General features: G+C 36.8%; 2 protein-coding genes across 3 annotated transcripts in view; one reads left to right on the top strand and one right to left on the bottom strand.

Annotated features, from left to right (window-relative positions):
- Positions 1–281: 281 nt before the first annotated feature.
- Positions 282–19,885, bottom strand: narfl (nuclear prelamin A recognition factor-like). Its single transcript, XM_062036732.1, has 11 exons — positions 19,775–19,885; positions 13,405–13,500; positions 13,189–13,332; positions 12,986–13,118; positions 8,880–9,002; positions 8,679–8,797; positions 6,856–6,985; positions 6,718–6,790; positions 6,517–6,654; positions 5,434–5,591; positions 282–766 (listed from the first exon to the last, which is right to left on the bottom strand). The coding sequence occupies exons 1-11, from the start codon at positions 19,838–19,840 to the stop codon at positions 525–527; spliced, it is 1,422 nt and encodes a 473-aa protein (XP_061892716.1). The 5' UTR covers positions 19,841–19,885; the 3' UTR covers positions 282–524.
- e4f1 (E4F transcription factor 1) overlaps positions 13,206–24,283 on the top strand; it is a 34,696-nt gene continuing 23,618 nt past the window's right edge. Inside the window, exons 1-4 of one of the 2 annotated variants that reach the window (XM_062036731.1) lie at positions 13,206–13,394; positions 23,644–23,775; positions 23,969–24,090; positions 24,161–24,233. In XM_062036731.1, the coding sequence (XP_061892715.1) occupies positions 23,679–23,775; positions 23,969–24,090; positions 24,161–24,233 (292 nt within the window). In that variant the 5' untranslated portion in view covers positions 13,206–13,394; positions 23,644–23,678. Of the gene's footprint in view, positions 13,395–23,643; positions 23,776–23,968; positions 24,091–24,157; positions 24,234–24,283 lie in introns of both variants that reach the window. The other variant, XM_062036729.1, reaches the window with a different exon arrangement.

Genomic DNA, 24,283 nt, shown 5'->3' with positions numbered 1-24,283 from the left:
CACAAAGAGGCAAGTCCATAAAAATAGGTCACAACAGTAACTCAAGTATTTTACAGGTGGTAATGTCTTTAGGTACACTAGTTGCAATATGTTCGCCTAGCTTTGCGCTATTTACCTTACGCTGTATCAAAGCGTGAGTACGCATGCGCGTGGGGGAGTCACGCCATGAAGGTAAAGGTGATGTCCATCCTGGAGGACAATTACATGTACTTGAGGAGCAGAGTAAACATGCCTCATATGTGCACCCTGCAGTACCTCACCAGGTAAGACAAACACATTGGTCAATTAAAAACTTTTGGTTTTATTTGGTGAAAATATATTTGTACAATTATTACATGAACTATTTTCAAACTACTTCAAAATGTGACACTTAAAAGGAATAATGTACATAATTGAAATTGGCATTTGCGTCTCATCTCCGACTAGGATGGCGGAAGCCGGGGATCGAAAACCAGGAACCCTCAGGATGCTGGGACGGCCACTCTACCGACTGAGCCACGCCGTCCCTACAAGGCGGTCAGTCCTCACCACTTCATAGTGAGCCCGTTGGTCATCTTCTCCACGGCGTGGTACCGCGTGTGCAGCAGCTCCTTGGCGCGCTCCTCGCCCACGCTGAGCAGCCACGACTGGTACAGCTCGGACACGTGAGAGTCGTTCTCCGGCGCTTGAGGTTGTTCCGCCATGTAGAGCCTCTCGACTTTCTGGAGGAACTCCTTTGGGTTCTGACCCGGGGACGGCTTCACCTGCCCGCCACCGTTTAGGCACCCTGCGGGATTAGTCGACAGTTGAGGGTGAGTCCATTACATGATGCTCCGTGTAACCGTTAAGTTGAATGTAGGATTACAATGAAGGTATTGCAATACCATCCTATTTTGCAAAAATATCCTTAGGGGTGTCAAGAAGTGGCTCAAGTAAAAAAAATATATATATATATATATATATATATATATATATATATATATATATATATATATATATATATATATATATATATATATATATATATATATATATATATATATATATATATATATCAATCATAATCCCATAGAGCAGGGGTCACCAACGCGGTGCCCGCGGGCACCAGGTAGCCCGTAAGGACCAGATGAGTAGCCCGCTGGCCTGTTCTAAAAATAGCTCAAATAGCAGCACTTACCAATGAGCTGCCTCTATTTTTTAAATGTTATTTATTTACTAGCAAGCTGGTCTCGCTTTGCTCGACATTTTTAATTCTAAGAGAGACAAAACTCAAATAGAATTTGAAAATCCAAGAAAATATTTTAAAGTCTTGGTCTTCACTTGTTTAAATAAATTCATTAATTTTTTAATTTGCTTCTTATAACTTTCAGAAAGACAATTTTAGAGAAAAAAATACAACTTTAAAAATGATTTTAGGATTTTTAAACACATATACCTTTTTACCTTTTAAATTCCTTCCTCTTCTTTCCTGACAATTTAAATCAATGTTCAAGTAAATTTATTTTTTTTATTGTAAAGAATAATAAATACATTTTAATTAAATTCTTCATTTTAGCTTCTGTTTTTTCGACGAAGAATATTTGTGAAATACTTCTTCAAACTTATTATGATTAAAATTCAAAAAAATTATTCTGGCAAATCTGGAAAATCTGTAGAATCAAATTTAAATCTTATTTCAAAGTCTTTTGAATTTCTTTTAAAAATGTTGTTCTGGAAAATCTAGAAGAAATAATGATTTGTCTTTGTTAGAAATATAGCTTGGTCCATCCATCCATCCATCCATTTTCTACCGCTTATTCCCTTTGGGGTCGCTGGGGTGCTGGAGCCTATCTCAGCTACAATGGGCGGAAGGCGGTGTACACCCTGGACAAGTCGCCACCTCATTGCTTGGTCCAATTTGTTATATATTCTAACAAAGTGTAGATTGGATTTTAACCTTTTTAAAACATGTCATCGAAATTCTAAAATGAATCTTAATCAGGAAAAATTACTAATGATGTTCCATAAATTATTTTTTTTATTTTTTCAAAAAGATTTGAATTAGCTAGTTTTTCTCTTCTTTTTTTCGGTTGAATTTTGAATTTTAAAGAGTCGAAATTGAAGATAAACTATGTTTCAAAATTTAATAGTCATTTTTTTCGTGTTTTCTCCTCTTTTAAACCGTTCAATTAAGTGTAAATATCATTAATTATTAATAATAACATAGAGTTAAAGGTATATTGAGCAAATTGGCTATTTCTGGCAATTTATTTAAGTTTGTATCAAACTGGTAGCCCTTCGCATTAATCAGTACCCAAGAAGTAGCTCTTGGTTTCAAAAAGGTTGGTGACCCCTGCCATAGAGCATGTCAAACTCAAGGCTTTCCAAACATGTTTTTGTCTAAATAAAAATACTTAACTTTACAGCAAACTACCCATCAAATTAATGAAAATGACAATTAGAGATGTCCGATAATATCGGTCTGCCGATATTGTTTTTTTTTTAATTAAATCCACATAAAAAACACAAGATACACTTACAATTAGTGCACCAACCCAAAAAACCTCCCTCGCCCATTTACACTCATTCACACAAAAGGGTTGTTTCTTTCTGTTATTAATATTCTGGTTCCTACATTATATATCAATATATATCAATACAGTCTGCAAGGGATACAGTCCGTAAGCACACATGATTGTGCGTGCTGCTGGTCCACTAATAATACTAACCTTTAACACTTAATTTTACAAATTTTCATTAATTACTAGTTTCTATGTAACTGTTTTTATATTGTTTTACTTTCTTTTTTATTCAAGAAAATGTTTTTAATTTATTTATCTTATTTTATTTGATTAATTTTTTTTAAAAGTACCTTATCTTCACCATACCTGGTTGTCCAAATTAGGCATAATAATGTGTTAATTCCACGACTGTATATATATCGGTTGATATCGGTATCGGTAATTAAAGAGTTGGACAATATCGGCATATCAGATATCGGCAAAAAGCCATTATCGGACATCCCTAATGACAATACATTTTTACGTTTTTTTTACAGCATATTACTGTAAATTGGAAAAAAAATACTACCGTTTTTTGTGTTAAAATTCTGTTGACTGAGCTGCCGGTTTTTCACTGTAAAATCTACGGTTGTTGTTTTTAACGGTGTATTACTGTAAATGGAAAGACGGTACATTTGTTTTTTACGGCAGAAAAACTAGCAGGTAAGTTGCCAGTTGTTGTCCCGATACCAATATTTTAGTACCGGTACCAAAATTATTTTGATACTATTCGGTACTTTTCGAAATAAAGGAGACCACAAAAAATTGCATTGTTGGCTTCACTGCAAAAACTGAAATCTAAGTAAGATGAAATATCTCAAATAAGGGTGATATTTGCTTATTTTCTGTCTGATAAGATCATTCTTCTCACTAAGCAGATTTTATGTTAGTGTTTTACTTGTTTTAAGTGTTTTGCTCCTAAATGATGTCAGTAAGATATTACAGCTTGTTGCTGAGATGTTATGACCTATATTGAGTAAAACATGCATGAAACTAGAATAGCAACTGTTGGCACTAGCATTTACTTAATTTAAGAATATTTTTTCAACATATTGAGCAAAAAGGTCTCTTTTTTTTTTTTTTCTACCAAGAAAAGTGCACTTGTTATTAATGAGAATATACTTATTTTAAAGTATTTTGGGGTTCATTGAGGTTAGCTCATTTTACTTGTTTTGGAAAGTCTTGACAAGCCTAATTTTCTTGTTCTATTGGCAGATAATTTTGCTTAGTTCAAATAAAATACCCCTCATTTTTGTAATTTTTTTGTCTTGTTTTTGGACACTGACTTTTTGCAGTGTTTATTTTAACAAAAAATCTTACGGTACATTAAACATATGTTTATTATTGCAAGTTTGTCCTTAAATAAAATAGTGAACATACTAGACAACTTGTGTTTTAGTAGTAAGTAAACAAACAAAGACTCTTAATTAGTCTGCTGACATATGCAGTAACATATTGTGTCATTTATACACCTATTATTTTGTACACATTATTAAGGACGAGTGGTAGAAAATGAAATATTAATCTACTTCTTCATTTACTGTTAATATCTGCTTACTTTCTCTTTTAACATGTTTTATCTACACTTCTGTTAAAATGTAATAATCACTTATTCTTCTCTTCTTTGATACTTTACATTAGTGTTGGATGATACCACACATTTGGGTATGAAGTAGTTACAGGATCATACATTGGTCATATTCAAAGTCCTCATGTGACCAGGGACATATTTACTGTGTTTATAAACATAATGTAAATTAAAAAAAAAACGAAAAAAGATTTTGTGACGCCAAAAAATATTGACGTAATCATAGTAGTATCGACTAGATACGCTCCTGTACTTGGTATCATTACAGTGGATGTCAGGTGTAGATCCACCAATGGCGTTTGTTTACATTGTGACGCCAGTGCGCTACGGTGTGTAGTGAAGCATGTTTAGCTATCCCTCGTCCTTGTAAGAAACTTACTTTATTTGTCGCCATGGAGACAAGGATTAGTGATTTAGAAGTAGCTACAACACTGCCGACTGGGGCTGGACTTTAAATATGTCTTAAAGCACCTCTTCCTGAGGGTGTTTCAGGATTATAACCTCACCTTTATCTTTACTTTTTAAGCCAAAATGCATCCGTTCTCCCTTTTCTGTCTACACACTGTCTGCTTGTAAGTACTCTGTGTGTGTGAGCTGCCGAACATGCTCCTCTGTTCGTAAAACCAGCAATGACACAACGTGACGACGACAGGGGTGGGGGACCGGTACTTTTCAGAGGTGGTATAGTACCGAATATGATTCATTAGTATCGCGGTACTATACTAATACTGGTATACCGTACAACCCTAGTTGCCAGAATAAAAATAAAAAAAGTTGTAAAAACCAATATCAATTTAACACAAAAATTCTGGCAACTAAGCTGGCAGCTTTTTCCGTTAAAAACCCCCCAAAAAACAGTGGTACTGTTTTTCCATTTACCGAAAAAAACTATTTTACAGTAACATTTTGTAAATGTAAAGTTTTTACTGTAAAATTGACAAGTCTACTTAAAACAATTTGTATAATTAATAATAAAATCTAGAGGCAAATTCATCCATTATTCACTGTTACAAGCAATGGCAGCCATAACTGCCATGTGGCCCTCAATGAAAACCACTTTGACATCCCTGTCCTGGAGGAACTGAAACTGAATTGCCAAGCGACAGCCTCAAAAGCTTTAAGATACGACGTACACCTGGAAGTTAAGTTTTGCTTGGGGATCAAATACAAACGTGCAACTGTTAATGTTTTATTGTTGATATTCTGTCTGCCTCTGGCATTTTTCAGAAGGTAAACAAAGTCAGCAATAATTATTCCCTCCACTGTATAGCGTAGCATTATTGCCAAGTGTAAGTGAATGTTTGGTGTAGTTAGCAACCTTCCTACCTGAGGGACAGGCCATGACCTCTACAAAGTGGTACGGCGACTTTCCCTTCTTGAGTTTCTGCACCAGATTCTGGATGTTGCGAAAGCCGTACGTGGAAGCGAAACTCAGAACAACTGCACCGTCCTTCTCCAGCGTAACCTCCTGGAAGTCCTTATTCCTGAAGAAAGAGCATGGAAGAATAAGCTTGAGGACGGCTTTATTTACAGTCCTGGTCAAAAGTGTACATACACGATGCCTGACGCAAGCTCCAGGCATCTTTTCTTTGAACCGTTTTGTGGCCGAGGGCAACGGCTGTTTACGACCCCCTCTCCCTTTCGAAACGGCTGTTGCCATGCAATCGGGGAAAGTCCAAATAAAAGAGGATGCGTGCAATCCTTTCGTCAGAGCGTGGGACGACACTGTTCAAGAGTACAGGTGTACGCGCTCTCCTCGTTGAGCTACCGTATTTTTCGGACTATAAGTCGCAGTTTTTTTTTCATAGTTTGGCCGGGGGTGCGACTTATACTCAGGAGCGACTTACGTGTGAAATTATTAACACATTAGCGTAAAATATCAAATGTTATTTATCTCATTCACGTAAGAGACTAGACGTATAAGATTTCATGGAATTTAGCGATTAGGAGTGACAGATTGTTTGGTAAACGTATAGCATGTTCTATATGTTATAGTTATTTGAATGACTCTTACCATAATATGTTACGTTAACATACCAGGCACCTTCTCAGTTGGTTATTTATGCCTCATATAACGTACACTTATTCAGCCTGTTGTTCACTATTCTTTAGACATTTTAAATTGCCTTTCAAATGTCTATTCTTGGTGTTGGCTTTTATCAAATACATTTCCCCAAAAAATGCGACTTATACTCCAGTGCGACTTATATGTTTTTTCCCTTCTTTATTATGCATTTTCGGCCGGAGCGACTTATACTCTGAAAAATACGGTAATTTGAATCCTGTCTCTGTATAATTCCTTGCTTCTTGTCTGTTTAATAATGTCATCGGTGTTTGAACCTGACAGTCCTTCACAAGTGTATGTAAACTTTTGACCACGACTATTTATTTTTCTTAAAAAAGGCCCACCTGAGAGTCTTATAGGTGAGTTCCTTGACCTCCTCGCCAAATATCTGCTTGGCCGCGTAGGTGAAGACGTGATGAAGGTAACCACCCGAGCCGCTCCCGGCGTGGCTCAGGAACTCGTCGTCTCTCACGCTACTGAACCTGGACGGAAGGTAAAGCTGACATGCTGCGCCATCTTGTTCAAAACCCACCACCGGAACTTACAGTGTATCTAAAGGTGCAGCCTGGATATCACCAAGAGACACATTTTCCTCCTCCAGCATTCTCTGGACTTCACCTACGATGGAGGAATGAAGTGTCACATTCACGTAATACAAACTGGGCTGAGATTAAGATCAGTACCAGACGTGATGACGCAGTCCACTTCTCTGCTCTCAGCGTCGCTCAAGTAGAAGTCTGACCTGGAAGCCTCCAGTTTCTTATCGAAGCAGGGCATCACCGCCACGTGATAGATCTGCTGCGGACTCAGACCCTGACAAGTAAACAATGACACGCTATAAGGGAAGTAGAGTGTAGAGCTGTACACTGCAAAAAGTCAGTGTTCAAAAACAAGGGAAAAAAAATACAAAAATGAGGGGTATTTTATTTGAACTAAGCAAAATTATCTGCCAATAGAACAAGAAAATTTGGCTTGTCAAGACTTTCCAAAACAAGTCAAATTAGCTAACTTTAATGAACCCAAAAATATCTTTAAAATAAGTATATTCTCACTAATAACAAGCGCACTTTTCTTGGTAGAAAAAAATAATATGAGACCTTTTTGCTCAATATGTTAAAATATATTCTTGAATGAAGTAAATGCTAGTGCCATTATCTTGACATAATGATATGCGCTCGGCATTACATTTCTTGAAACCAGCAAACTTATACTAAAAACTAATTTATTGTTCTTAATGGAAAGGCAACAACAACCGCTTGTTACTCTCGGGGTCTCCTAGCCGCTCAGGCAAATCATATTGTCTAAAAATGCATTTTTCCATGGATAACATGACATCATCGCACCAAGTGCGTGCTCTTTCAGTCAATTAGTGCGCATATATACAGCCCGGCCCCCGGCCAAATTTTTTTCTATTGTAATTTTGAGGAATTTATCTGAATGTGCATGAACTATTTCTGTTCAAAATAGTTTGAAATGTTAAATGTTTAAATATTAACTGTCAGTTTACTGTACTGTGCCAACTGTACTACTATATGAGTACCTATTTTCTATTGTTTCATTGAAAATAAAACAGCAAAGTCCATTTGGCTGTCATCTGTTTTAATTAGGGATGTCCGATAATGGCTTTTTGCCGATATCCGATATTCCGATATTGTCCAACTCTTTAATTACCGATACCGATATCAACCGATACCGATATCAACCGATATATGCAGTCGTGGAATTAACACATTATTATGCCTAATTTGGACAACCAGGTATGGTGAAGATAAGGTACTTTTTAAAAAATTAGTAAAATAAGATAAATAAATTAAAAACATTTTCTTGAATAAAAAAGAAAGTACAACAATATAAAAACAGTTACATAGAAACTAGTAATGAATGAAAATGAGTCAAATTAACTGTTAAAGGTTAGTACTATTAGTGGACCAGCAGCACGCACAATCATGTGTGCTTACGGACTGTATCCCTTGCAGACTGTATTGATATATATTGATATATAATGTAGGAACCAGAATATTAATAACAGAAAGAAACAACCCTTTTGTGTGAATGTGTAAATGGGGGAGGTTTTTTGGGTTGGTGCACTAATTGTAAGTGTATCTTGTGTTTTTTATGTTGATTTAATTAAAAAAAAACAAAAAACAAAAAAAACGATACCGATAATAAAAAAAAACGATACCGATAATTTCCGATATTACATTTTAACGCATATATCGGCCGATATTATCGGACATCTCTACTTGTGAGTGTTGATGACACAGCTTTGCAACAGTTGATATTCTAGTTTCAAGCATGTTTTACTCAATATAGGTCATAACATCTCAGCAACAAGCTGTAATATCTTACTGACATCATTTAGGACAAAAACACTTGAAACAAGTAAAACACTAACATAAAATCTGCTTAGTGAGAAGAATTATCTTAGACATAAAATAAGCAAATATCACCCTTATTTGAGATATTTCATCTTACTTAGATTTCACTTTTTGCTGTGTATTCATACTTGTTGTTCTGCAAAGTAGCCTTTGACCAGCGAACCCATCATCTGCTGAGGGGAGCGAGTGGTGCTGATGTAAGGAAGGACAAAGTCGCCATGTGTCTTCTCCGCATAGCAGATCCAACCTTAGCAAAAACACACCAAGCCTGGACCATTTGAATGTTGACCAGAGAGGTTTGTGTCATATGTTTCTTTCAGTGGCCTTACCTGGGCATGCTGACGTCATCATGGGCAGGGCTTTGTTCTTCTGAAAGCGCTCCACAAACTCTCGCTGGCTCTCCAGCAGGCTGAAGGTCCGACTGAAGCTCGTGTCGAACACGTAGTGAACGCCTGCGAAGCAGAGTCCAGCCCTCCATTGAAATACACCACCTGGTGACTTCAGGTAGATAACACCGTATTGCCAAAAAGTATTTGGCCACTCATCCAAATGATGAGAATCATGTGTCCCAATCACTTGTATAAAATCAAGCACTTAGGCATAGAGACTGTTTCTACAAACATTTGTGAAAGAATGGGCCGCTTTCAGTGATTTCCAGCGTGGAACTGTCATAGGGTGCCACCTATGCAACAAATCCAGTCATGCAATTTCCTCGCTTCTAAATATTCCAAAGTCAACTGTCGGCTTTATTATAAGAAAAGTGAAGTTTGGGAACAACAGCAACTCAGCCACCAAGTGGTAGGCCACGTAAACTGACAGAGGGGGTCAGCGGATGCTGAAGCGCATAGTGCAGAGAGGTCGCCAACTTTCTGCACATTCAGTTGCTACGGAGCTCCAAACTTCATGTGACCTTCCAATTAGCCCACGTACAGTACGCAGAGAGCTTCTTGGAATGGGCTTCCATGGCCGAGCAGCTGCATCTAAGCCAGGGGTCACCAACGCGGTGCCCGCGGGCACCAGGTAGCCCGTAAGGACCAGATGAGTAGCCCGCTGGCCTGTTCTAAAAATAGCTCAAATAGCAGCACTTACCAGTGAGCTGCCTCTATTTTTTAAATGTTATTTATTTACTAGCAAGCTGGTCTCGCTTTGCTCGACATTTTTAATTCTAAGAGAGACAAAACTCAAATAGAATTTGAAAATCCAAGAAAATATTTTAAAGTCTTGGTGTTCACTTGTTTAAATAAATTCACTAATTTTTTAATTTGCTTCTTATAACTTTCAGAAAGACAATTTTAGAGAAAAAAATACAACTTTAAAAATGATTTTAGGATTTTTAAACACATATACCTTTTTACCTTTTAAATTCCTTCCTCTTCTTTCCTGACAATTTAAATCAATGTTCAAGTAAATGTATTTTTTTATTGTAAAGAATAATAAATACATTTTAATTAAATTCTTCATTTTAGCTTCTGTTTTTTTCGACGAAGAATATTTGTGAAATATTTCTTCAAACTTATGATTAAAATTCAAAAAAATTATTCTGGCAAATCTGGAAAATCTGTAGAATCAAATTTAAATCTTATTTCAAAGTCTTTTGAATTTCTTTTAAAATTTTTGTTCTGGAAAATCTAGAAGAAATAATGATTTGTCTTTGTTAGAAATATAGCTTGGTCCATCCATCCATCCATCCATTTTCTACCGCTTATTCCCTTTGGGGTCGCTGGAGCCTATCTCAGCTACAATCGGGCGGAAGGCGGGGTACACACTGGACAAGTCGCCACCTCATCGCTTGGTCCAATTTGTTATATATTCTAACAAAGTGTAGATTGGATTTTAACCTTTTTAAAACATGTCATCGAAATTCTAAAATGAATCTTAATCAGGAAAAATTACTAATGATGTTCCATAAATTATTTTTTTTATTTTTTCAAAAAGATTTGAATTAGCTAGTTTTTCTCTTCTTTTTTTCGGTTGAATTTTGAATTTTAAAGAGTCGAAATTGAAGATAAACTATGTTTCAAAATTTAATAGTAATTTTTTTCATGTTTTCTCCTCTTTTAAACCGTTCAATTAAGTGTAAATATCATTAATTATTAATAATAATATAGAGTTAAAGGTAAATTGAGCAAATTGGCTATTTCTGGCAATTTATTTAAGTGTGTATCAAACTGGTAGCCCTTCGCATTAATCAGTACCCAAGAAGTAGCTCTTGGTTTCAAAAAGGTTGGTGACCCCTGATCTAAGCCATACATCACCAAGTCCAATGCAAAGCGTGGGATGCAGTGGTGTAAAGCACGTCACCACTGGACTCTAGAGCAGTGGAGACGCCTTCTCTGGACTGATGAATCACGCTTTTCCATCTGGCAATCTGATGGACCAGTCTGGGTTTGGAGGTTGCCAGGAGAACGCTACATTTCGGGCTGCAATGTGCCGAGTGTGACATTTGGTGGAGGAGGAATTATGGTGTAGGGTTGTTTTTCAGGAGTTGGGCTTGGCCCCTTAGTTCCAGTGAAAAGAACTCTGAATGCTCCAGGATACCAAAATATTTTGGACAATTCCATGCTCCCAACCTTGTGCAGGCATGTGATTTGACCACAATGAAAAAGACTGAAAAAACTTCCCGAAGCTCCTGGTTTTTCACCAATTTAACATGCTAAATTAACAAAGACAGCACCATTTGAAGAAAATATTTTAGTGTTTAAAGACATGAAAACATCATTAATAGAACATCCATAACCCAATGATCCTAATGAATTACTGTATATGGTTCAGTCCCAACAGTATTTAGTCACTAATATTTACATCTTGTGTTCATTTCACATCCACAGGTGTCACATTGATCAGTGTTATTATCTACACTTTATTTACAGTATTACCACATCACTTCAGTTCATGTAATGTAAACATTTCATTCTTTTCGCCAAAATAGGATATACATTTATGAAAATAATTAAACATGTTTAGTATTGTTTACTCATATTTGAAAATAGGAAATAATAATAATGTGAGGACACTGACATATTGCATGAAAATATTTACCTTCAAGATTGTTACACCACTGACAATAGTTTCAACAGACTACATAAGAACTTAATATTACAAAATACTATTATATGCAAATTTATTTCAAATAAATTGTTAACTGGATTCAATAATGCGACTCTTTGAATTTCTGTAATTTCATAATATATTTTCACGTGGCTTTTTATTTTTAGAAAAACCCATTTATATTTCGCTAAGCAATAACTGGTTAATATTTAAAACAAACATGCGTATTTCGCAAGCAAATATTTTTTAGCTTACCTCATTATTAACAACCCTGTCTGCAACTGAAGTGGGTTGTTTGGGTGGATCTTTCCTCTCCATGTCACTTTCGGTTGACATCCAAAAGTACCAGCTAGTGAAAAGTTTGTTTTCCTTGCTTCAAGTTGTTTCACATGTTTTTGGCGTTTCGCATGTACTTCCAAAGCCTTGAAACCTCGTGATCCATAGTCAATATTATCATGACACCACGTGCACAAAACCTTTCCGGGACGATCGATTTTCCGAATAAAATCACCGAATAAAGTCGTAACTTTGTTCTTCCCAACAGTATCAGTGATTTCCCTTTCCATCGAAACTTATTTTTGACATGTTTATCAATTTCTTTTACTTGTAAAGCGTCCTTTCTCTCGAGAACCGACATCGTTTACATATGGAAAATGGCCGTAGTAACCATTATGAATGATGACGTTATTAACGTCATCATTCATAACAGATGTCCTGATTGGTCACAAGGAACATATCGACCAATCAACTACGGCGTAATATAAACTACGTCTCAAATCTTGATTTAGGGTCGGAAAAAAAACGGAAAAACGGAATTCCGACTTTAGACGGAAAAATCACATGCCTGCTTGTGGGAACAGTTTGGAGCGGACCCCTTCCTCTTCCAACATGACTACACACCAGTGCACAAAGCAAGTTCCATAAAGACATGGATGACAGAGTCTGGTGTGGGTGAACTTGACTGGCCTGCACAGAGTCCTGACCTGAACCCGATAGAACACCTTTGGAATGAATTAGAACGAAGGAGACTGAGCCAGGCCTTCTCAACCAACGTCAGTGTGTGACCTCACCAATGCGCTTTTGGAAGACTGGTGGAAAATTCCTATGAACACACTCCGCAACCTTGTGGACAGCCTTCCCAGAAGAGTTGAAGCTGCAATAGCTGCAAAAGGCGGACCCACATCATATTGAACCGTATGGCACTTCAAGTTCACATGTGAATCAAGGCAGGTGGCCAAATACTTTTGGCAATATAGTGTATCAAAATGAATCATCTTTGGGATAAAATCACTGATTGTGAAATAAGCTAGTCAAAAAAATGACACAAGCGCTGTGTTTTTCAGAAGAAATCTGCTGCAAAATCCCAAGTGTTGAGCAGAATACTCACCAAGGCCTTTGAAGAAAGAGGTGAGTCTCCTCCCTGCGTCGCTGCTGCTCAGGCCGTAGAATGCGGCGAGGGAGGCTCTGGACTGAGGCGAAACCGACACCACCACCACCACCTTCTTCTCCATCTCGCTCGCCTGTGGGAGGAGCATGTGTGTAAAGTACAGTAACTACGCACGGACGTGATACATAACATGCAAAACCTACTTTGTTGTTGCGCAGCACTTTGAAGAGCTCCTCGTGGCTTTGCTGCGTGATGAGGACGCTCTCGGCTGAGGTGATGCAGCCGCTACAGGCCAAGCAGTCGTTCAGGGTGATCTTTGCCTTCTCCAGCTTCTGCTTTTGGCCCTCCTTGGAGCACAAATCTATGTCATAACACCGCTCAAAAAGCATGATTATGTACTACTACTAAGGTAAACTCACTTGGTTAATTTGTACGTAGCTGCCATCATCTTCTATTTGGATTTTGGCCACAGATTTGCCTTGTTTCTTTTCCACTTTGACAGGTTTGACACATTCCTGCAAAACGTACCAAAAATATAGCAACAGAGCATCTTGTTATAAGAGTGTTATTAGGGATGATACTCGAAACCGGTTTTCCCGGTTGTTCGATAAGAAAAGAACCGAGTCCTCGGACTCAAATCCCTTTTTGAGAACCGGTACCCGTTATCGAGACCACTATAGTAAAGAAAAAGAGTTGGTTCTTTATTCGAATCCCTCGGAACGAATCCCATCCCGACCAGAATGCCCCTTGAGACATCACAAGAAATTACGTCACGTAGCTCAGTCATTAGGCGCAGATAGGGAAAGCAGGAAAAACAATGGAATAATAAAGTTCAAAACAAAAGCTATAATCCAATGAATAACTTTACTGAGAGATTTGAGCAGGGTACAAACACACGACGAACACTTTTACCACCAACCGGAAACATAGCAACCAGGCTAGCAACGCACCTCCTTTACGGCAGCTGTCGCAACGTTCTTAAAGCAACCGCAGCACATACATATATATACAACATATCTCCCTTTTTTAACTTTTGTTTTTCTTTCCTTGTAAACAAAACAAAATCACACTGTATATGTGTTGTCTGTCTAATTATAAATAATGCAGACGAGGCGTGTTGGCTGAGTTCTTGACGTTTACTTTCACGGGTGGCGACATGCAACAACACTTTTCGGGGCTACCGCGCATGCTCGTCACTCCCGTTGCATGCTGGGTAGTGTAGTCGTTATGTTCCCTAGCTCATAACATCACATCTTTCCCCCTATAAAGAAAGATTTTAACTCAATAAAGTGTATTTCTTTTTTTAGCTTTAACTTTTCATTTTTTAGCATTGTAACCACATTTGCAAACAACTTTTCTCTTCATAGAATTTTCTTTCAATAAAGAAATAAAGTGCAAAAATGTCAAAGCATCATAACAAACAGTTATGTCAAATAGCAGCAGAATTGCACTTTTTGGAGAGCTGTATTATTTTCAGTTTTGTGCCCAAGGGACTGATTTTATTTCACACTATATTATTATTTATACACCTATAGTGATCACAGAGACAGCTTGTTTTTGTGATACTGTATATATTTGTTTTTCTGAAAAATCCCACTTAATATACTTTGGGTAACAACAGTCAATATTTATTTTTTTTATTTTATTTTTTTAGGGGGGTAACAGTCAATATTTATTTATTTATTAGATTTTATTTTTTTCTTATATAATAAAAGTGAGCTTTTGTTAAACCAAATATTGTTTTTTTCCATATACAACAACCTATCTGGACTCGATAAGAGAATCGATAAGGAATCGGTCCGAGAAGAGGATTCGATAATAGGCTCGAACTCGATAATTTCTTATCAAACATCATCCCTAAGTGTTATTGAGTCAAAAATATAGAAGTTCGATGATTTGGTAAAATTGCAAACCACTAAAATGATGTACAAAGCAAACTATAACCAGAATTATTCTCAACTAGAAAGAAAAACTATAACCTTAGAGGAAAATGTAATGCAAAGCATTTGTATGCTCGTACAACACTAACAACTAGTATGTGGAATTAAATGATAGAATGGATTAAGTAAAGAAGTTAAACAATGTACTGATATGATCCAGTTTAAAAGGTTGTTCAAATGAATAGTGCTTACAAAGTACAAAGAAGAAGAATTATGAGAAGCACTTTCAAACTTATTGAAAATGGGATATTCTTCATCTCAGTATGTTTATCATGACTGACTAAATTATCTATTAAAAAAACGGCTGTATTAATCATTCACGGATGTCATTGTGCTACAAAAAGAAGTCAGTAAAGGAACGTATGTACAGTCGTGGTCAAAAGTTGACATACACTTGTAAAGAACATCATGTCATGGCTGTCTTGAGTTTCCAATCATTTCTACAACTCCTATATTTGTGTGATAGAGTGATTGGAGCACATACTTGTTAGTCACACAAAACATTCGTGAAGTTTGGTTCTTTTATGAATTTATTATGGGTCTACTGAAAATGTGAGCAAATGTGCTGGGTCAAAAGTATACATACAGCAATGTTAATATTTGCTTACATGTCCCTTGGCAAGTTTAACTGCAATAAGGCACTTTTGGTAGCCATCCACAAGCTTCTGCTGGAATTTTTGACCACTTCTCTTGACAAAATTGGTGCAGTTCAGCTAAATTTGTTGGTTTTCTGACATGGACTTGTTTCTTCAGCATTGTCCACACATTTAAGTCAGGACTTTGGGAAGGCCATTCTAAAACCTTCATTCTAGCCATTCCTTTACCACTTTTGACGTGTGTTTGGGGTCATTGTCCTGTTGGAACACTCAACTGTGCCCAAAATTGATGATTTTAGGTTGTCCTGAAGAATTTGGAGGTAATCCTCCTTTTTCATTGTCCCATTTACTCTCTGTAAAGCAGCAGTTCCATTGGCAGCAAAACAGGCCCAGAGCATAATACTACCACCACCATGCTAGACCAGACCTGGGCATTCTGCGGCCCGCGGGCCGCATCCGGCCCATTGTGCGGCCCTGTCCGGCCCGCGTGAGGCCAATTATAAATTACAAAATAAATTTTAAAAAGTATCTATGTCGAGTGTGCAATACAATGGTGCTGCTTTTGTTTTGAAAATCGTTATTTGTATTACTTCCGTGTGGACGTATGCGTGTGCGTGATTGTGAGTGAATGTGAACAGCTGCAGTCACAAAGTACAAAATAAAGTTGAAAAAACATCTATGTCGTGCGCGCAATACAACTGTGCTGCTTTTATTTTGAAAAGTATTATTTATGGGCGTGTGTCCGTGTGTAACCTGCGAGTGAAGGTGCACATGCAGCGACAAGTGATGCACGGTTTACACCCGAGACGCTAAAAAGAGAAAAGTTGATGAGGAATGGCGTGTTTTCAACAAGATATGGACTGCCAAGCAACGTTCCCTCTAAGGTGCGCGCCTGCGCAATTGCGCACTGCTCAAGCGTCCTCTGCGCACAGCAAATATATGCCGCGCACCAAATCAAATCCCATCTGAATTCTAAACAAAATAACCACATTTATTCTGTGTAATTTTGCAATGCAACTTTGAGTGACAGTGACAACAAGCGGCCCTAACGGTGTTCGTCAACACCGTTCAATTGAACACCGTTCAATTATTGTAACGTCTATCGAGATGCTTCGAGGACAGGAATTATATCGATCACTTTATTGAGCAAAACTGTTTATATTCGGACATAACCACACCAAAAACATGAGTAAAACAATTCTATCTCGAAAAACTAGTCATTTTCTGCCGTACAAACCAGGCCAAAACCAACTTGTCATCTGTCACCAACACGCATAGCACTAAACCACTGGTGCGTTTATGGCCACACAAAAAGTCGGACAACTCAAACACCACACAAAGTTACACTATGACTCCTCAGTCATACGTGTGCTTATTTTACTGTCATTTATTATTAATGTTAATTTATTTATATTAGTCATGGAATGCTGTTACACACACTGTTGAAGTATTATTAATTATTATTATTATTATTATTTATCTTACGGTATATATCAAAAATAATATTGAGCAAAATTTAATTGAAATATTGTCGATGTGGCCCTCCAGCAGTGCTCGGGTTGCTCATGCGGCCCCCGGTAAAAATTAATTGCCCACCCCTGTGCTAGACTGTAGGTATGGTGTTCCTGGGATTAAAGACCTCACCTTTTCTCCTCCAAACATATTGCTGGGTATTGTGGCCAAACAGCTCAATTTTTGTTTCATCTGACATCACATGGACATTTAAGACCTTCTGGAGGAAAGTTCTGTGGTCAGATGAAACAAAAATGGAGCTGTTTGGCCACAATACCCAGCAATATGTTTGGAGGAGAAAAGATGAGGCCTTTAACCCTGTAAGACCCAAATATAGAAAAACCTAAAAAATATATATATATTTGACCTTTTAGATGTTGTTGTATGAGGCATTTGAACATAACACAAGGGTAGAATGTATACTATCCATGTATAGAGAAAATACTTCAGGCAGTGATGTAGTGGAGGGAATACAACCTGTTTGAGCCCACTGTAACAAGCCAGCTATTTTGACTACCACATTCACCCAGTGTTGTATAATTGCAACAATTATATAACAAGCTCTAAATGAAATTTGATGCATCTGTTCCACAATAACTACATCTGTACATGCTCTAGACATTGTAATAACAACCAAAAAATATATAAAAGACATTTTACTTACTTGAATCTGATGAATCCAGTCCAATGAAACAAATAGATGTTGTTCGAAGGAAACCTTGAGAGGTTGTGTGAGTTCATGGCCAGAAGGCGTGACTTATAAACAAATGTACGATCCAATAGCCTTATGAGACTGAACAATAGGACCCAATGACTATGTAAATGTGGTAAAAAAAAAAATATATATATATATATATATATATATATATATAACGGATTGTTTTTTAGGATGGTTAAAAGTAATGTTGTAATTTTACAACAAGGGGTGTTACAGGGTTAATCCCAGGAACACCAACCTACCGTCAAGCATGGTGGTGGTAGTATTATGCTCTGGGCCTGTTTTGCTGCCAATGGAACTGGTGCTTTACAGAGAGTAAATGGGACAATGAAAAAAGGAGGATTACCTCCAAATTCTTCAGGACAAGCTAAAATCATCGGAGGTTGGGTCTTGGGCGCAGTTGGGTGTTCCAACAGGACAATGACCCCAAACACACGTCAAAAGTGGTAAAGGAATTGCTAAATCAGGTTAGAATGAAGGTTTTAGAATGGCCTTCCCAAAGTACTGACTTAAACGTGTGGACAATGCTGAAGAAACAAGTCCATGTCAGAAAACCAACAAATTTAGCTAAACTGCACCAATTTTGTCAAGAGTGGTCACAAATTCAAGCAGAAGCTTGTGGATGGCTACCAAAAGTGCCTTATTGCAGGTAAACTTGCCAAGGGACATGTAAGCAAATATTAACATTGCTGTATGTATACTTTTGACCCAGCACATTTGCTCACATTTTCAGTAGACCCATAATAAATTCGGGACGGCGTGGCGCGGTTGGGAGAGTGGCCGTGCCGGCAACCTGAGGGTTCCTGGTTCAATCCCCACCTTCTACCAACCTAGTCACGTCCGTTGTGTCCTTGAGCAAGACACTTCACCCTTGCTCCTGATGGGTCGTGGTTAGGGCCTTGCATGGCAGCTCCCGCCATCAGTGTGTGAATGTGTGTGTGAATGGGTGAATGTGGAAATAGTGTCAAAGCCCTTTGAGTACCTTGAAGGTAGAAAAGCGCTATACAAGTATAACCCATTTACCATAAAATAACCAAACTTCATGAATGTTTTTTTGTGACCAACAAGTATGTGCTCCAATCACTCTTATCACACAAAAATAAGAGTTGTAGAAATGATTGGAAACTCAAGACAGCCATGACATTATGTTCTTTACAAGTGTATGTACACTTTTGACCACGACTGTATTTGTAAACGCTCTGAAGTGGGAAAGGGTTAGGATTCAATAAGCTTTGCTTCATCCTACTCCTTTTCGGACATGATGTAAAGTGAAATGATATGAAATTGTGTGATGTGTTACGCTGTAAGTGTGTTCATGTTCAAAATAAACTAAAGAAAGAGACCAACACAATGGGGGCGGCATAGCTCGGTTGGTGGAGCGGCCGTGCCAGCAACTAGAGGGTTCCAGGTTCGATCCCCGCTTCCACCATCCTAGTCACTGCCGTTGTGTCCTTGGGCAAGACACTTTACCCACCTGCTCCCAGTGCCACCCACACTGCTTTAAATGCAACTTAGATATTGGCTGTCACTATGTAAAAGCGCTTTGAGTCTTGAGAGAAAAGCGCTATATAAATATAATTCACTTCACAATGCGGTACAAAAAAAATAAATACATTTAAATTGATAACACAGCAAATTAGTGCAGAAACACACAAACTATTTTAAGACGCTAAAATGTCCTATACTGCATTTAAATGAATGATCCATACAAGTAACTGTCCTGCTTTCTCACTCCGCATGACTCAGCAAGTTCAACATCTTGTGGCGCAGTTAACAGCAGGAAGCAGACTCTTTAGGTTTGCTTTAAAAATATTTTACATCTTTGTCAGTAACCGAAAATGAAATTGTCTCACATGAGTCAACGAGAAACAACCACGGTTGACATCACGTTATCGATCGATCAGTAACGTCGACGATATATACGCTGATATAAGCGTTCGCTGTGTTTATAACCGGCTTTCATCTCATAGACATTAGTTTCACAAAACAAAACTGAAAACATGTCCAAGTATGCGTTAAAAACCTGAGACGGAGTGATGAAATCGTCGAGATCGGTCAACTGCAGTACGCCGCTGAAGTGAGACGCCATGTCTGCTGCCGTAAAGCGGTCTAATGTTTACTTTTTGTGTCGTAAATTGTACCGCGGCTGAGGGAGTAATCGATTATATATTTTTGTATATATTGAAGATGTTCATTTCTTTGATGGAAAATGTTCCAATAAATATATATGAGGGCAGTTTTAGTGAAATAATATTTTCCTGGCACAGTTTTTTGTTTTTTTTGTGGAATGATGAGCTTTATTCTTGTAGGTGACATTACAAGTGTCGTTTAGAAAATTTTGAAAGAACAAACTAAGCTCAATGTCAACATTTTTTGTTTTTGTTTTTAAAGAGAGAAAAAAAAGTACACAGTATACATAGCTTAGTCAGTGTCAAATACACTGTGGTACACTTTCAACGAAAATCCTTTTTGGTACACCAAAAGCAAAATACCACGTTTATCTCATTTTAACTGAAACCACAAATTTTATTGAAAAACACAATGCAGAGAAGACATTTGGGGTATATTTAGTAGGGGTGTTGGAAAAAATCGATTCGAATTCAAATCGCGATTCTCACGTTGTGCGATTCAGAATCGATTCTCATTTTTAAAAAATCCATTTTTTTAATTTTATTTATGTATTTATTTTTTATTTTTTGATTAATCAATCCAACAAAACAATACACAGCAATACCATAACAATGCAATCCAATTCCAAAACCAAACCCGACCCAGCAACACTCAGAACTGCAATAAACAGAGCAATTGAGAGGAGACACAAACACCACACAGAACAAACCAAAAGTAGTGAAACAAAAATGAATATTATCATCAACAGTATCAATATTAGTTACAATTTCAACATAGCAGTGATTAAAAATCCCTCATTGACATTATCATTAGACATTTATAAAAAAAGAATAGTGTCACAGTGGCTTACACTTGCATCGCATATCATAAGCTTGACAACACACTGTGTCCAATATTTTCACAAAGATAAAATAAGTCATATTTTTGGTTCGTTTAATAGTTAAAACAAATTTACATTATTGCAATCAGTTGATAAAACATTGTCCTTTACAATTATAAAAGCTTTTTACAAAAATGTACTACTCTGCTTGCATGTCAGCAGACTGGGGTAGATCCTGCTGAAATCCTATGTATTGAATGACTAGAAAATCGGTTTGAATCGGGAAAAAAATCGTTTTTGAATCGAGAATCGTGTTGAATTGAAAAAAAAATCAATTTTGAATCAAATCGTGACCCCAAGAATATATATTGAATCTAATCGTGGGACACCCAAAGATTCACAGCCCTACTATTTAGCCAAAAGTACACAATTATGCATTTTAGTGCGGCTTGAAACAAACTGTCCTACATTATGTACAAAATATTGAGGTGGCTGCAGCCTCCCAGACACACATTGGGACCTAGTGGCCTTTTGTTTTGCAAGTCCTGGTAGGACAAAGTATCAGGCATTTTTCTTTGTTGGATGTCTTAGTATAACATCAAGAAGTTATCATTCGATAAAAGATTACAGTTGTATGTATTTGTGTTGCACCACAAACATTTTGTATCTTACTCAAACCAGGCTAATTTTAGCTTGCAAAAAATCTGTCTCTATTACAGTCAGATTTAGTTTTTTTCCTCGCCAGATTTAACATTCCTGGTACAATTAAAAAAAATAACCATCAAATATCGTTAAAATATGAATGCCTTAGGTTTACGTCACGCTGTTCATAGACAATATATACTGAAGGAGTTTACAAAAGGGGAGCTAAGGAAAATAAGGACAGGATATATTACATACCCAATTCTTCCCAAAATTAAAGAAATACAATTTAAAATTATTAACCTCTTAAGGCCCAAGCTGTTTGTTTACATGTTTTTTTATTTTATTTGTCTTTGCTATTTGGGCTTATTGGACCCTAATTAGAATAAAAACTAAGAATCATCTTTTGATATGATGTACTTAGTCCATAAGTACACAAACGTGTACTTCATGTTTAGTGTACTTACATGCTAATTCTTAATTTTACCCTTTTTTTTTTCCAAATTCCATTGTATGTTATACTCTTCTGACACCACCAGATTTGATTGAGACTTTTATTAGTAGATTGCACAGTACAGTACATATTCCGTACAATTGACCACTAAATGGTAACACCCCAATAAGTTATATATATATATATATATATATATATATATATATATATATATATATATATATATATATATATATATATATATATATATATATATATATATATACATATATATGAAGAACAGATTTCTGACACAAGAACCGGAAGTCAATATTTATTGTTTTTGTTTTTGCTGACTGTTTTTTTTTTTTTTTTGTCAAATAGAATAAAAAATAAACAGTGTTTTAGATGTAGTTATTGTTTTTCGACACTGAAATATCATTATTTTTTTCAGCTTAATTGTTTTATATTTCAAAATAAAATTCTTCTTAAAAAAAAAAGTACAGACTTTCATCTCATAGAGATTAGTTTCACCAAACAAAAACTGAAAACATGTCCAAGTATGTATTAAAAACCTGAGACAGAGAGATGAAATCGTCGAGATCGGTCAATTGCAGTACGCCGCTGAAGAACAGATTTCTGACACGAGAACCGGAAGTCAATATTTATTGTTTTTGCTGACTGGTTATTTTATTTTTTGTCAAATAGAATACAAAATAATCGGTGTTTTGGATGTAGTTATTGTTTTTCGACACTGAAATATTATTTTTTTCTGTTAAATTGTTTTATATTTCAAAATAAAATTATTCTTCTTAAAAAAAAAAAGTACAGACTTTCATCTCATAGAGATTAGTTTCACAAAACTAAACTGAAAACATGTCCAAGTATGTATTAAAAACCTGAGACAGAGAGATGAAATCGTCGAGATCGGTCAACTGCAGTACGCCGCTGAAGAACAGAATTTCTGACACGAGAACCGGAAGTCAATATTTATTGTTTTTGTTTTTGCTGACTGTTTTTTTTGTCAAATACAATAAAAAATAAACGGTGTTTTGGATGTAGTTATTGTTTTTTGACACTGAAATATTATTTTTTTCCTTCAGCTGAATTGTTTTATATTTCAAAATAAAATTATTCTTCTTAAAAAAAGCGTTTTTTAAAAGTACAGACTTTCATCTCATAGAGATTAGTTTCACAAAACAAAACTGAAAACATGTCCAAGTATGTATTAAAAACCTGAGACAGAGAGATGAAATCGTCGAGATCGGTCAACTGCGGTACGCCGCTGAAGAACAGATTTCTGACACGAGAACCGGAAATCAATATTTATTGTTTTTGCTGACTGTTTTTTTTTGTCGAATAGAATAAAAAATAAACGGTATTTTGGATGTAGTTATTTTTTTCGACACTAAAATATTATTTTTTTAGCTTAATTGTTTTATATTTCAAAATAAAATTATTCTTCTTTTTTTTTTTCTAAAGTACGCCGCTGAAGTGAGACGCCATGTTTGCTGCCGTAAAGCGATACGTTGTTTACTTTTGTGTCGTAAACTGTACTGCGGCTGAGGCAGTAATCTGTTTTATATTTTGTTCCGTCATTTTGATGGAACAAAATACGTTTACATTGAAACGTTATTGACATAAATAAACCAACAAGATAATTACCCAATTAGACTATTAGGTTACGTACACTTTATTATTTTAAATTAAATTAATGTACTTTAAACACATATTTACAGGGACAGTACAGGTTAATTGCAGCAAACTGTGGATTTACAAGCAAATTACCGTTTCATTTTAAATGGGGGAACCCCACGCGTTGCTATGACTACGCGGTCGTAAACCCGCCATTTTTGCCACCCCGCAGCCAGTGTTGCGACAGAGACGGAGACTTCTAACGACATGAATGTCGAAAATAATCATACGGCAGAGAAGGCGAGGCAACAAACTAGTGACGGCAGCGAGACCATAACTATACACTCCACTCTGGGAGACGAAGGTTAGCCTTTTTCACTCTCCGAACAACCTTTAAAATGTGTTTCTGTGTTTGGGCCTCCGGATGAAGACGTAGTTAGCAGCTAGCCGCTAACTGCCGTTTGCAAGTTTAAAATGTGCCTTCATGCACGCAGTCAGGTGTGTGCACCGTTTTGGCTCGCAACTAAAATACTCTATTTCATGTTTTTTTTCTGAAGATGAAGACGTGCACAAATGTGGACGCTGCCAAACTGAGTTTTCCACCTTGGACGCTTTCATTCAGCACAAGCTGCACCACAGCTGCAGGCGTGAGGCGAGCTGTCCGGATGAAGACCAGGAGGTAATAACTATTAGCCCACATGTTTGGGGCCCATTTCAAGCAGGAGGTTATAACGTTGCCTTTTCAGCAGGTCGATGCTGCCAATTCGGGACACGAAGAAGGGAAGGCCGTGCACGAAGCTGTCTCGAGTGAGCCAGAAAACAGTGAGTAACAATGGCAATGGACAAAATACCAACAATGGTAATGGACAAAA

This window comes from Entelurus aequoreus, linkage group LG25 (assembly GCF_033978785.1).
Source record: "Entelurus aequoreus isolate RoL-2023_Sb linkage group LG25, RoL_Eaeq_v1.1, whole genome shotgun sequence".
NCBI lineage: Eukaryota > Metazoa > Chordata > Actinopteri > Syngnathiformes > Syngnathidae > Entelurus > Entelurus aequoreus.
Note: the sequence above shows the minus strand (reverse complement) of the source record. Positions and strands in the feature narration are given on the sequence as shown.

What these genes read in the sequence shown, in the direction of transcription:
- narfl (XM_062036732.1), bottom strand. Translation starts at nt 19,840, where the DNA reads ATGGCGTCTCACTTCAGCGGCGTACTGCAGTTGACCGATCTCGACGAT. An exon ending in GCTACGTACAAATTAACCAA is followed by an intron (nt 13,333 to 13,404) that starts GTGAGTTTACCT and finishes TTGTGCTCCAAG; the next exon opens with GAGGGCCAAAAGCAGAAGCT. An exon ending in GGACTGCGTCATCACGTCTG is followed by an intron (nt 6,791 to 6,855) that starts GTACTGATCTTA and finishes CCTCCATCGTAG; the next exon opens with GTGAAGTCCAGAGAATGCTG.